Here is a 13,127-nt window from a genome sequence, read left to right on the forward strand (position 1 = left end):
GCCATGGCGCCAACCAAGGAAACACCTGTGTAGGAAGGGGCTCATGTTATTGGGCACGGCAAACTGCTCGACGGGATGCGGTTAGGCTTCATGTCTAGAAGAGGAACAAAGTTGTGTTTGGTGCCAGTAATCCCCGTGAAGAAGCTCAATAGATGATGTTTTTGGTGATATTTGCCATAGCGCTTGATGAACTGGGAGTCAGAGGGAGGCACGTGGGAGCGAGGATGGCTTCGGAGGGAGGCGGATAAAGATCTCCTCCAGGAGATTGCCGTTGTCGAGGACCATGGATACAGGGTCCGGTGGCGTGGGGAACCTCTTGGATTCCACACATGAGAATGCTTGGAATGGGTTCAGCCCTGCCTAAAACAGCAACAAGCAAATGCAATAATTAGTGCACATAAATCTTAAATGTATGTGGTCACAAAGCACATGAAGTACAATCAAACAGAGTGGCTTCTTTGGTCGGTGCATGCTGCAAAACATCAAACGCAGACCAAGCATACATAGTCGAATCTATCCCCCCTCCTATTAGACACACCACTGTCAACACACGCAACAATCATTTCCCCTTAGACAGATCACACCCTGCTGCGCAAAATGAAGATAAATTGAATAGTGTTCTTATCCTAAAGAAATCTTCGAAGGATCATCTAGAACGCGTTTGGTAGCGTAGGATTCCCGTCAAGATGGTAGAAGAAAAGAAATAAACAAAACTAGGGGATAATCGAGCAGGATGCGGTCACCTCGAATCACAGGTCTCTTCCAGGGACAGTGAGGTGTTTTCATTACAACCTGTCGGGCTGATGTAGCCGGCGGCGCAGCTCCTCCTCTCTCGCTACCGTTGTGCAGTGGAGCTGAGCGCCTCTGCAACCCATAATGAAGTGACCGAGAGAGAGCGTTGGAAAACTTCAAAGGGAGGCCGATCTACACATAGCTCTTTATATGCAAACACTCAAAATCCGTGTTTCAAAGTTTTATAATATCTTGAACCAAATTCTAGAGATAGCAAAACATGCTAGAATGGTGTAAAATCTCAATGCAAATTTCTTCGTATTCTAGGTGACAAAAAATGACAAATTTTGACAATTTTTATAGCGAATAGTCCACATTTGAATATTATGAAATTTCTCAGATTTTGTCAATTTGGTGTAGGCGTAGAATAGAAATCAGTTTGTACTGATATTTTACCCCCATTGCAGCATTCATCATTGATTGGCTCTAGAATCTTGTTTCGGATTTATTTTGAAACTTTTAATACAAATTTTAAATATTTGAAAATAAAAAGCTATATTTAGCTTGGCGGCCACACTCAGAGAGCGCGTGCCTCCTATATCGATGTGTACAGCTGAAGCCCATCCACAATTCGCTTCGAAAAGCCCAAGAGGATTCGAAACCATGTGGTTGGAAAAGAAGAGATATGATCGTGGGCCTGCACAACGCGAGCTGCAGCTTTAGGCCCGCCACACGCTGGACTCTAACAAATTCGCTCGACCCCGACGCCCACGCGACCCATCGGAAATCTTGCCGTTGCCAGCGCCGCCGCCACGCCGCCAGCCATGCTCCGCCTACGCAGCTCCATCCTCACCCAGGCACTCTCCTCTTCCACCACCGGCTTCCCCAACAATCCCTCTCTACATCGCCACCTCTTCGCCACCGCCGCGCCCCTCATCTCCCCAGACCCTAGCTTCGACGTCATGGACTACCTCGTCAACACCTGCGTCAGTGCGTCCTGACCACGAGAAAGGCCTTCAGGTTCAGGGCCTACATGAAGCTCTCCCACCTCAACTCCTCCTCCAAGCCCGATGCTGTCCGCGCCTTCCTAGCCGACCTCGGCCTCTCCAGCGGCAACGTCGCTGCCCTGATCGCCAGAGACCCCGAGTTCCTCCGCGCCAAAGTTGACAAAACCCTGTCCTCCAAAGGCGCGGCGATCACCGGCCTCGGCATGTCGCATCCTGACATAGCGCACCTCCTCTCGATCTCCCCCAAGCAATTTCGCGGTAGAACCTTCGTCTCCAAGTTGCAGCACTACCTGACCCTCTTCGGCTCCTCCGAGAACCTCTTCAGGGCTCTCAGGTTCAACACCTATCTTCTCTCGTCCGACCTCGAAGGTTGTCAAGCCCAATACCGAGTTCCTGCGTGAGTGTGGGCTACGCAATGCTGAGATTGGCAACCTGTGCATTCATGTGCAATGGATGCTGACCTCCAACCCAGAGCGTGTCCTGACGATGGTGGCAATCGCTGAAGGTCTAGGTGTGCCCCGTGGCTCTAGGATGTTCGGAGAAGCGCTTCGGGCTGTCGGATTCCGCACCAAGGAGAACCTCACCGCCAAAGTGGAGTACCTGAAGAATACGTTTAGGTGGTCGGATGCTGAGGTGGCCATTGCTATATGTAGGGCTTCAATGTTGCTATCGATGCCAAAGGATTTGCTGCAGCGCCGAGCCCATTTCCTCATCTCTGAGGTGGGGGTGGAACTGGCATACATTGCTTCTAATTTTAGTTTTATGCTTTACTGCGAGGAAGCCCAGGTCAGAGCCAGGCACTATGTTGTGAAGTTTCTAAAGGGGAATGGATTGCTCGATCCAGAGTGGAACCACAATACGATTGTCACGATGCTTGAGAAGGTATTCGTGGAGAAGTTCATATGCCCTCACTGGGAAGCAGCGCCACACCTCGCCGAAGACTATGCTGCCGCTTGCAGCGGGAAAGTGCCTGCTAGATTTAAGGACTTGCCATGAAAACCTGTAACTATTATGCTGCTTGTTGCATGACGTGGCAGTCTAGTGGATGCATCAGTTATACATTTTACTGATTGGTACGAGGTGCCAGGTTCTAGATCTTGACAAGACCAAGCAGTGATCAAGAGCTCTGGATGCATCCAATTATTTATCTACCTGGAAATTCTTTTGTTTCTTGGGATATCAATGCACAAGCTGGTGATGGAACATCCAATGGCGGGACAAATTTGCTAATCTTTGAACTCCTATGGATAGATTTCTTTAGTTATTTGTTGCTTATAAGCTATAAACCTCTTAAGAAGATTTGACTTATATCCCTATAATATCCACTGAGTTATATTCTATACCTTTGGTATACTTATGTTTATCATCTTAAGAAAGGAATTCATGGATATGTGCAATGTTATTTGCTGTGTTTTGTACCAAACTACAAACTTAGAAGAGATCAGTGTATCTGTAGGTAGTTGCCAAAAGTCGAAACTCTATGAATGGTATTCTGAGCAACCTTCAATGCTTGCCTTGGTTTCTTGAAATGAAATTAAGTGATGAAAAAACATAGAAGACGGAAAAATGCGGAACTTAACAGTTTCACTGGAAGCTGTCCCACTGTGGAGAGGTGGAGGATGAGGACCCAGATCCAAAGTTGACTCTGGAGAGGAGGCCGAGCTGCTCTGAGATTTCTTTTACCTAGACACTGTGAATTGACAGGTATAAATTCTTCGTACTAGCATTTTAGAGTTGGTTCATTTACCTGTGGTTTAGAGTATAATCTATACCTGGATGTTCTGTTTATGGTGCGAGAATTACCTGCGACCTGCAAGATGTACTTAGAGTGGTTTTGTACTTGCTGAATATCATGCGACTTTATCCAACATAAGCACATGTAGATTGGGTACTGACGAGCATAAGAATACGTAGAGCTGGACTTAGCATTTAAACATATTTTTATATTATAGAACTCAAAGGGGTTTAGTGCTCAAAGAATTCCGGCGACAGATTTATAACAGATTTTTTTTTCGAGGTTGACGGGGGAAAAAACCCCACCGTTTGTTATATTACTCGAGTGGCCAAGCAGCCATTCCATATGTACAGAAGGGAAAAAACAGGGGGTTGGGAGAGAGAATGCAGGGGCTACATGGCCCTAGTCAAAACATAAGAGCGCAACAAATCGAGGTGTGCACACTCAGAAACCGGAAGCCTCCACCTCCAAAGGACAAGGTCGTCGCACGCCTTCCGGAGCGTGGAGCTAGGGGTGGTCGCCCTTCCGTTGAAGACAAGGTTGTTGCGACTTTTCCAGATGGCCCAGAGGATCGTCGCGACCCCCATCTGCCAGATTTATAACCGGTGACCGTGCTATGTAATTTCAAAAATTTATTCAGCCCACTCTATAATCCAGGATACAAAACCTCTGGAAACTTGTTATGCTTTCATTTTTATATATAAAAAAGTATCGTACGGCTGACTCCACAGGTACTAGTTTGTTCTATTTCCTTCCATTTTTACCTATGGGCTATATAAATACTTTTTGTTTGGCAAATATGCTGTGACAACATAAAACCTCTTGACAGATCATTAAATCACCCTACAGAATCTGTTATTATGATAAAATCCCTTGCACGGGATGTTACTTTGTGCCAGTTAACTATGTTAAATCACTCCCATGCTCTGTTAATTGTATATACATGTAGATAATTTCTTTTTTGCTATTTTTTCCCGAACAAGCCATTCTTGATTTACGGGATTTTGAAATATTATAAGTTCTGCTCCATCATTATCTCTTTTTGGGGAAAATTCTGCTCCATCATTATCAAATCTGATTGTGTATACCTGCAATGTTTGTGGAAAGTATTGTCAAGGAAGAGGCTTTGGATCACATGCATATATCCACACAGCCGTAAGGCAGGACACTATGTGTTCATTCACCATTAAACTGAGAAAATTTTACCCCTTAGGTATGCCTATGTCAGCACCCATGATTTTATTACAACCGTTTGGTTTTGAAGGGTGCGGCGTGAAGCTCTGTTCTTTCTTGCCAACATGCGATATTTTGTTCCATGGTGAAGTGAGAGGCGGAAAATATCATGATGGCTGATGGAGGTTTAAGTCTCTGCGTTGTTGGGGGACTTGCTTGATGTTCCGGATTTCGCATCAACAGTATGAATATTGGGGCGGTAGCACATGTGAAGTTTAGAGTCTTAGCTTTGAAGGTGAAAATCCAAGGTGAGGCTTTAATTGGTTGTGACTGGCAATGACTTTGTTGAAGGCATTGTTTTGAGAACGGGAACTATCTTCATAGTGAAAATCTAAGATCTTTGATCGGGCGATGACAACGCTTGTGTACTGTTTCCTTCTTCGAGGCGTCTCTTTTAGGGAGTCTGAAGTTCACGTGTTTTCTCGGTAGTGGATGTATTGTTGTTGCTAGGGCTGAAACTTTTGTTTCTTAGTTTTTTTTTCTCCTTTTGGTTATGTGCATCCGTACTGCCATTAGGTTATTGCGTTGTTGTAGAGACTAGATGTATTTGGTATGTCGTGATATCAATATATTCCCTTTATCCAAAAAAAAAAAAAACTAGTGATCAGTCGGTTTGCAATGCAGAGTGATACACACTGTTTATTTCTGATGTTTAATTTGCTCGAGTTAGTTTCTATAAACTTCAGTTCATTATTACGTGGAGTGTCTGTACTCAACTCAAGTATCAGTGGAGGCCGTAGCATATTAATAAGAATTGGAATGTTTGGCTGGGAAATCGACATTAATTATAAATTTCCCTGCTAGAGAGTTAAGCAAAGAAATGCAACTAGAAGAAAGCCTGCTGGCGTGGCGAATGCCAATTTTAAATTCAATTGATAGGGTACAAGTTTTTATTTATTCTCAAATGCAGACATGATGTTTTTCTTCTCTTAAAACAATGAATATCTGGCGCCTGACTCGTATACAGAAAAATATAAAATTTCCCTTTACAGAAACTCACACATATTTGCCAGGCCATAAATCGTCCCGATTGTTTGGACGCAGAGACCATTTGACATCTATAAGCGCCCACTACAGTCGACCTAGTTGAGTTCGTCGAGGTCGTCGCGTCTCCCCAGCCCCCCACCGTCTAGGCTTACAGTTCCAGCACGACGACTGTGAATTATTCGTCAACGAAACAAAAACAAAATCAGCATAGATCAAGGCAAGCCTCCAGCTCCATTAAACACGCACGAACCAGAATTTGCAAGATGCTGAGCTTACAGTCAGAATCCGTGGTGACCCACTTAGCATGGTGCTGCTGGCGGGACTGTGCCGGACACGGGAAGACGGTGGCGTCCCGGCTTTCGAAGCTGTTCCTGCTGCTGGACACCGACGACGTCGTGCTCCCGCAGTCCACCGCCTGCCGCCGCCAATGGTCTCTGCTCTTGAAGCTCACCGCCCTCTACAATCCATTCATTATCAGAGGATGAACATAATGAACATAACATTCAGTTAATACTTAATAGGCAATTCTAGATTAATTTCAAACACCGGCCGACTTTGATTACCTTCCATTTCTTGGCGGTGGCCAACACGGTCGGCGTGCGCAGCTTGGATGGAGGCGCCGACGATGAAGACTGTGCCACGGCTCGCCGAAGAAGCTCCCTCATCCTCGCCACAACTGCCTTCCTCCGGTCGACGATGGACCGCGCTTCCTTCGCTGTCGTCTCTATCCCTGCGCCCTCGGACGATCCTGTGTCGTCCCACTCCATCTCCGATTCCGATCCTTCGTCGATGATAGGCAGAACCCTGCACGGAGACTGCTCCACACCACCGCTGTGCCCCATGCCGATTTGCCGGGTCAAAACTAGTCAAAACCAACCGAGCAATGCAAACAAAGTTTATACTGCTGTATCGATTAAGGGCCGTGGAGTGCAGAATTAACAAGGTTCAGATTGTACTGCTAACTAGCATAGGTGCAGGAATCAATCGGCGGCTTGTCTGCAATAGTTTACACTGATGATTCCACCGGCCGCCACATGCATATATAGCTGCTTACATGGTGCCTGCAGAAGAAATGCAGCCATGCATGTTCTGGTTGGCCTAGTCAGCACTCCCCACTCAGCAGCTACGAATCTTAAGTTGGTGTACGTATCTAGTAGCTACGAACTACGAAGAATACCCATCCTAGTGACCAGGAACCGAACACGTCTAAAGGCTATACATACGGCCGGTTCGTCCAGGATATGAATGTACTTTTCCAGATCTGCTCCTGTCTGCTTGCTTTGATGAAGGAAACCAATTGCCATGCATGGATACGGCTGTTGTGTTATTGATGGTCTGATGAATGAATCTGTCACACGCTAGTGGCCGGCTGATCGACGATGGATGCAAACGGGTGCCAATGCATATGAAAGATGCCATTGAAAAATAATTGAATCTTGTTGATGTTTCCAATTCTTGAATGTTTGGATTTCATCCGAGCCTTTGTGACGTTGTGCTAATCTTTCTTTTTAAATCAAACATTTATGCTACTATGGAGATTAACTAGTTGTAATCAGACGTGATCAATAAAGCAATAATCATATCATTATTGCCGACTCCCAAAGGAGTCGGTCTCTCTCCTAACCCTAGCCGCCGCGCTGCCTTGCCCGCCGCCACGGCGCCCTGCCACCGGCGCCCTCCTCCTCGGCCGCGCCCGCTCTCCTCCTTTCCCTACAATCTACGCCGTAGACACGGTAGAACCCCAGCTCCTACCACATCAAGATGGAAATTAGATACCCAAATGAAATTTTTATTTTAATCAGTGGCTAATACAGAGGTCAATTAAGCATCAGCTAAAATAAGACACAACAAATGCCACTGGAACATAGGTCTAACTGATCAAATTGGTGGCATTTGGTTTGATCTTTTTCTTTCACCTGAAATGAAACTTGAAACACCATCCCAGTAGATATACACGGAAAGAACAAAACACACATTTGTGCTGAATATCAGAAAAAAGGTACAGGTTCACGGTACACTCATGTGCAAGTCACCTTGATTTTGTTGAAAGACAAAAGGGTAGACATTGGATCAGAATTCAGAAAGACATGCCTGTGGTCTTCGGTCTCGCAAAGCTCGGACCTGTTGGGGGGTGAGGGCTCATGGCGGAAGCGTCGCCGTCGGCGAACTCTCCGTCTCCGGCGGCGGGATCTCGGTTCTCCTGCCTACAGGAGGAGGACGATGACCCCGTTGAGGACGCTCGGACGACGGCGGAGGAGGCGGCTTGGTCTGCCCTAGGTCTTGAGCCTGAGGTTCGGCAGATCGGGCGGTCGCCGGCGATGACCCAAGAGGAGGTGGAGGCGGATTTCTGGTCCAAGATCGGCTACCCGATCAGAGCGTCCAGGGTTTGGTCGCGAGCGACGACGCCGGAGGTAAGTTCTTCGTTTTGCAGGTCGACGGAAAGGGCTAGGTCCTTGTCGCCTTCGACGCGGCTGAAGACCAAAGGGGTGACGGTAAGGGCGGCGTCTTCTTCGCTTGTGGGTTTGAGGATCTCCCGCATGCCGCGGATCAAACCTTGGCGAGGACCGCTACCTCGCCGTCGTGTGACGCCGGCGCCCGTCTTCGGAGATTTCCTCTCTGCGGCCTCGCCGCGGCGGCCTGCGGGGAAGGAGCTGTCGGTTCCTTCGATCGGGAGCGCACCTCCGCTCTGCCGTGTGATGTCATCGCGGCGGTGTGGGGTGGCGGTGACGAGCTCGGAGGCGGCTGCGCGGCCACCGGAGGTTGGGGCGTCGATCATGCCGCGATTTCAGCCGCGGTTCAAATCGCCTTCGATGGCGCCCGCATCCTTCCTTGCTGGGCCGCGTGCTGAGTGGGCCGGGTTTCGGTGGGCTGTCAGGGAGGTGCAGCGTAGAGGCAACGAGGGGCACATGCAATCACGTACCATGATCGACGCCCCTTGTTCCTCACATCGCGCCGCCGCCAGACGCACCCAGCCGCACGCCGCAGCCGCCCCTTCGTCATCGTCGCCTTCGCTCACTGCGGCGCCGTCGTCTTCCGCAGCACTCGTTTCGTCATCGTCACCGTTGCTCCGTTCCTCATCGTGCCTCGCAGCCGCCGACTCGTCGTCGCCGACCTCGTGCACTTCGTCGCAGTGCGCCGCCTGGACATCGTCGCCCGCGTGCTCTGTGCAGCGGCGGTCGTTCGCCGAGGTGGTCGCCGGTTCCCCCTCGGCTGTGGAGGGGCTGCGAGGCCTCCGGCGCCTCCCGGGGCGCCAGCGGTAGTGGCTGCGCCCGCGCCTGCGCCCGTGACTTCGGCAACTGGGGCGGCTCCCACGGGGGCGTCGTCAGCCGCCTCTCCGAGTCCCTACATGGGACCCCCTGGCTTCCAGGGGTGGCCGGCGGGTGTGCCCATGCCGCAACCCGCCCCTGCACCGAGACAGCCTGCTCCGTACATGGGACCTTCCGCGGGATATCGCCCGCCTTTTCGACCGCCGGTGCCTCAGCCGCCGGTGCAGTTCACACCGCCTCAGCAGTACCAGCACTTTGAAAGTCCGTTTTAGTATCCTGTACCTAACCAGCAGAGTATGCTTCAGCCTCCCATGCAGCCAGTACTCCAGCAGCCACTGCCGCAGCCTGGTCAGGTGAAGAAGGAAGAAGACTGCTGTGACTCAGGGGCAGCCGGCGCCTCCGGGAGGACAGCAACCGCCCCTTGGACAGTTGGTGTCAGCTCCGATGGTGATTTCTGATACTCCTCTGGTCCCTGTGCAGCCTATGGTTCCTGCTCCTGATATTGTTGCACCAGTGGCGAAGCAGAATGTCAACACCCGGATTTTTAAGTCCAGATGCCTATTATGCCATTCCTCGCAATCCCAGGAATATTGTTTTTGCGAGACATAATAGATTGATATCACAACACATCATTCATTACAATACATAATTGTCTTACAAATAAAGGATCACATGATCCAGTCTTATTACAATAATAGAAGTTCTATTGATCCATTACATAACACATAGCGGAAGCGAAATAGCGTAGTAGTAGTCCATCTATTTCACAGGCAACTGTTGACGTCAGGAGTGATCCTAGTTGTCGTAGACGTCCTGCTATCCTTCTTCCGGGTTCTGGTACTCGTCTTCATAGTCTGGCCATTTGAATAGCCAGGGACACAACCATGAGTACTTTAAAGTACTCGCAAACTAATACTAAGGTAAATACTATCAACTATAGTAAGGGGGTTCTAAGCTCTAGTTTCATTTGCATAAAGCCAGTTTTATTTCATAAGCACTTTAATAATCAAAAGCCTCTTCATTTGACTAACTCAAGTGGGAACATTAGTGTCATTCCCACAACTCAGTTGTAATTCAAAGTCAAAGTCACCTTCAATTCAAATCACAAGTTACCATTCAGATTTTTAGAAAAAAAGTTCTGATGACGGAACAGTATGGCCTTTCCAACTGTCCATAACCGCGGACGCGGCTATTCGAATAGGTTTAACTCTGCAGAGGTTGTACACTTGTGCCACAACAATTGCAATAGTTCGTCAGGGGTAACTGGTCCTGATTTATCGTACGCAGTACGTGAACTACCAATCCTAACCTTTCATTTACATACTCTAGTATAGGCACCTCTCCCCATGAACTTGGCCTCCCAGTGAAAACACGCGGTCAGCCTGGGAACTGCACAGGGCTTGGGCCGGACATTCACCTCATTTCACGTCATTTCACATCATTCCTTTTGTTGTAGAGGTAGCCTCCGGCATAACCCCGATGACGCTTGTTCAGAGGGAACCCATACTAAAATACATAAGTTTCCAGCTAAGCCTTACCCAGATTCAGGTATTGTGGGGGTACTTGTAAAATTGGAATGGTATCGCATCCGAACCCAACCATCAGTGTTTTAGTAAAATTCACCAAGTCATTCACCAGTCATATTCACCTTCAAAATCTTTTAATAGAATGACTCATCATTGCAAGGTTTTCAAAGTCATTTCAATTCACAAGTTCCCAACTATAATAGTCACTTTTAATATTGAGCACTAGCAACTAGTTATGAGGGGTGCTAAGTATCTTGGAGCTTGCTAGGCTAAGTGTGATATCCTTGTACTACTCTATAACTCAACCAAGTGAATCATAAATCAAAAGTAACTTTGATAAACAAAAATCAAGTAAAGCTTGTAAAGTAAAAAACTTGGGATAGGTTCATAAAGTAAAAATGTAATGGTGCCTTGCTCTTGTGGAGCTTTGCACTTGGCAAGAATATAAACTTGCAACCAAAATAGTTTGCATTAGTCTAGCTTGCATTGGTAATAGCTTGCCTTGGTTTGTGAGGTGATCAAAGTTTTCTGGCTCTTCCTCTTGGTAGAAATCCTCTTCCTCTTGATAGTCTCCGGTACTAGCGTCTATAAACGAATACGAGGATACAATCACCAAACAACACTTAAGTAATCTTAATTAACCTTATTGGCTCACACAAATGATCTAGTATCACTATTTAACATTTATTCCCAAATTATGCTAGGGTTTCTTTATTTAACATTAGGAAAATAATTTCCTCTCATTGGAAGTTGAAATTAGGGTTTCTCTTTGGTTTGGAGAAATAATTTCCTCTCATTGAATCTTCTTAAGATTTAATCTTCTCAAATAACCAGGGATGATCCCATGTTGACCAAGGTCAACACTTCACACTTATTATTTGAGAAAAGTGATTTAAATGAGATTCATCATCTCATGTGATTTAAATAACCTTTGCAAAATTAAATATTACCTTGATTTAAATTCTACAAGTGAGCAAGTATGAGCCTAAGCAATTAAAGGTCAACACATTACTTCATATCACTTGAGAAAATGATTTAAATGAGGTGCTACACCTCATAGATTTAAATTCCTAAAATTTGAAATAGTTTAAATGGGCTAGTATTGACTACATAGCCAATATTTTGCTTCTAGCCCATGATCATGTACAGAACTATATTATATTTTTACATAGTAAATTAGAGTATGTTAAATGTGAATTATTGCAATTGGATTCACTCCAAAATTCAAAATGGTTGATTTTCTAGATTTATTTGAATACTTAAAAGTATCTGACTTGTAAATTTTGCTATTCAAAAACTGCACAACATATGGGGTTGAGACCAGTGAGGTTATTTAGATCAAATCATAAGCTTTCTAGAACATTTTGATTTGCTAAATTTGAGTTTGTATATTTTGAACTATTCAATATATAGCCAAGGACCAGTATTGAAATTAATCTGAATCGAATTTATTTGAAAAAGGAGTAATGGGCTAGGCGGGAAAACTAATGGGCCGAAACGTTTAAACAGCGAAGGGGCCAGCCCAGTAACATTTCACAGCCGCGGGCCAGCTGACAGGTGGTGTCCATGTGTAAGTGACTATTTAAAACCGAAACGGTACCTGGCTGTAAGGGTATATTGCCCCTATGTGTGGTTTTGGTAATTAATGACAACCCCTATGGACTAATGTTTTCATTGAGTTTATATGAAGGAATATTCCATAGGTACTACTTGCTCTCCATGTGTTGGATTCAAGTATGGATGCCATGAAGATAAAGATATACCTTGTGTATTGGCATCAAGATCATCGGTATGAAGATGTATATGTGATATGATCAAGAAGAAGAAATGAAGATGGAGTTCTTATGTGGAACTCAATATTAGCCATGCTCTATCTTAAGTGAGTATGAGAAGATACAAGGTTGAGTTGGGCAAGTTCAAGTTGAGCATCTTGAGTGGATCACATACTTTAAGCTTGCCGTCCATTTGGTGATGATGGACATGTGAAGATGTGCATCAATAGAGCTTTCCCATCATGGTGTATGGGGGAGCATTTGTGAGTCTTCACGAAGCGACGATGATCAAGTGAGGCATTCCGGCTTGAGTGGAGCTTGAAGAGCTATCATCAAGATCAAGCGGGATGCGCAAGGCAAAGGTATGGCCTTGCTAGGTTTTCCTTTTACCGGTCTCAAGGTGGTTGTTGGGAGACCGGATTATAGGATAGATAGCCGCACTATCAAGAGGGGCTTTCGGTTGGGTAACTTGATCGCATCGTCTTAGAGAGCTCAATCCTTTGCATACTTTGCATATCCCTATTGCTTCTTGGTGTTTCTCTGTGAGAGGTTCTTGAGCTTGTTGCTAGCTTTACAACAAGCCCAAGTTCATCGAAAACGGAATCCGCATGCATCTTCTATTGCGTTTTCGAGTTTGGACGTCTTCACCGTTTCTTGACGGTGGGAGACTCCCTCTCTAAAATCATCTAAAATGTTCTGTGAGGAGTCTCCATTTTTTGTTGGGGTTCTATTCGTCGTTATCTTTCCAACAAAATTGGTTTCATGTCAATCGGAGTTCGGGAGCATTAGTTATCACAGTTTTTGTATAAACATGTTTTCCTGCTCACCCGGTCAGGGACCCGGTCGGACCGGCCCATGCGCCGGCCGGT

At 46.4% G+C, this 13,127-nt stretch overlaps 2 protein-coding genes across 2 annotated transcripts; one reads left to right on the forward strand and one right to left on the reverse strand.

The window, feature by feature from the left end:
• The first annotated feature begins 1,765 nt into the window (after positions 1-1,765).
• LOC139832287 (uncharacterized) lies at positions 1,766-2,735 on the forward strand. Its single transcript, XM_071822012.1, has 2 exons — positions 1,766-2,108; positions 2,212-2,735. Exons 1-2 carry the CDS (start codon positions 1,766-1,768, stop codon positions 2,733-2,735), a joined length of 867 nt encoding a protein of 288 aa, XP_071678113.1.
• A 2,934-nt stretch (positions 2,736-5,669) lies between these two features.
• Positions 5,670-6,680, reverse strand: LOC127310767 (uncharacterized). Its single transcript, XM_051341408.2, has 3 exons — positions 6,258-6,680; positions 5,971-6,151; positions 5,670-5,862 (listed from the first exon to the last, which is right to left on the reverse strand). The coding sequence occupies exons 1-3, from the start codon at positions 6,534-6,536 to the stop codon at positions 5,843-5,845; spliced, it is 480 nt and encodes a 159-aa protein (XP_051197368.1). The 5' UTR covers positions 6,537-6,680; the 3' UTR covers positions 5,670-5,842.
• Positions 6,681-13,127: the final 6,447 nt, after the last annotated feature.

This window comes from Lolium perenne, chromosome 6, assembly GCF_019359855.2.
Source record: "Lolium perenne isolate Kyuss_39 chromosome 6, Kyuss_2.0, whole genome shotgun sequence".
NCBI lineage: Eukaryota > Viridiplantae > Streptophyta > Magnoliopsida > Poales > Poaceae > Lolium > Lolium perenne.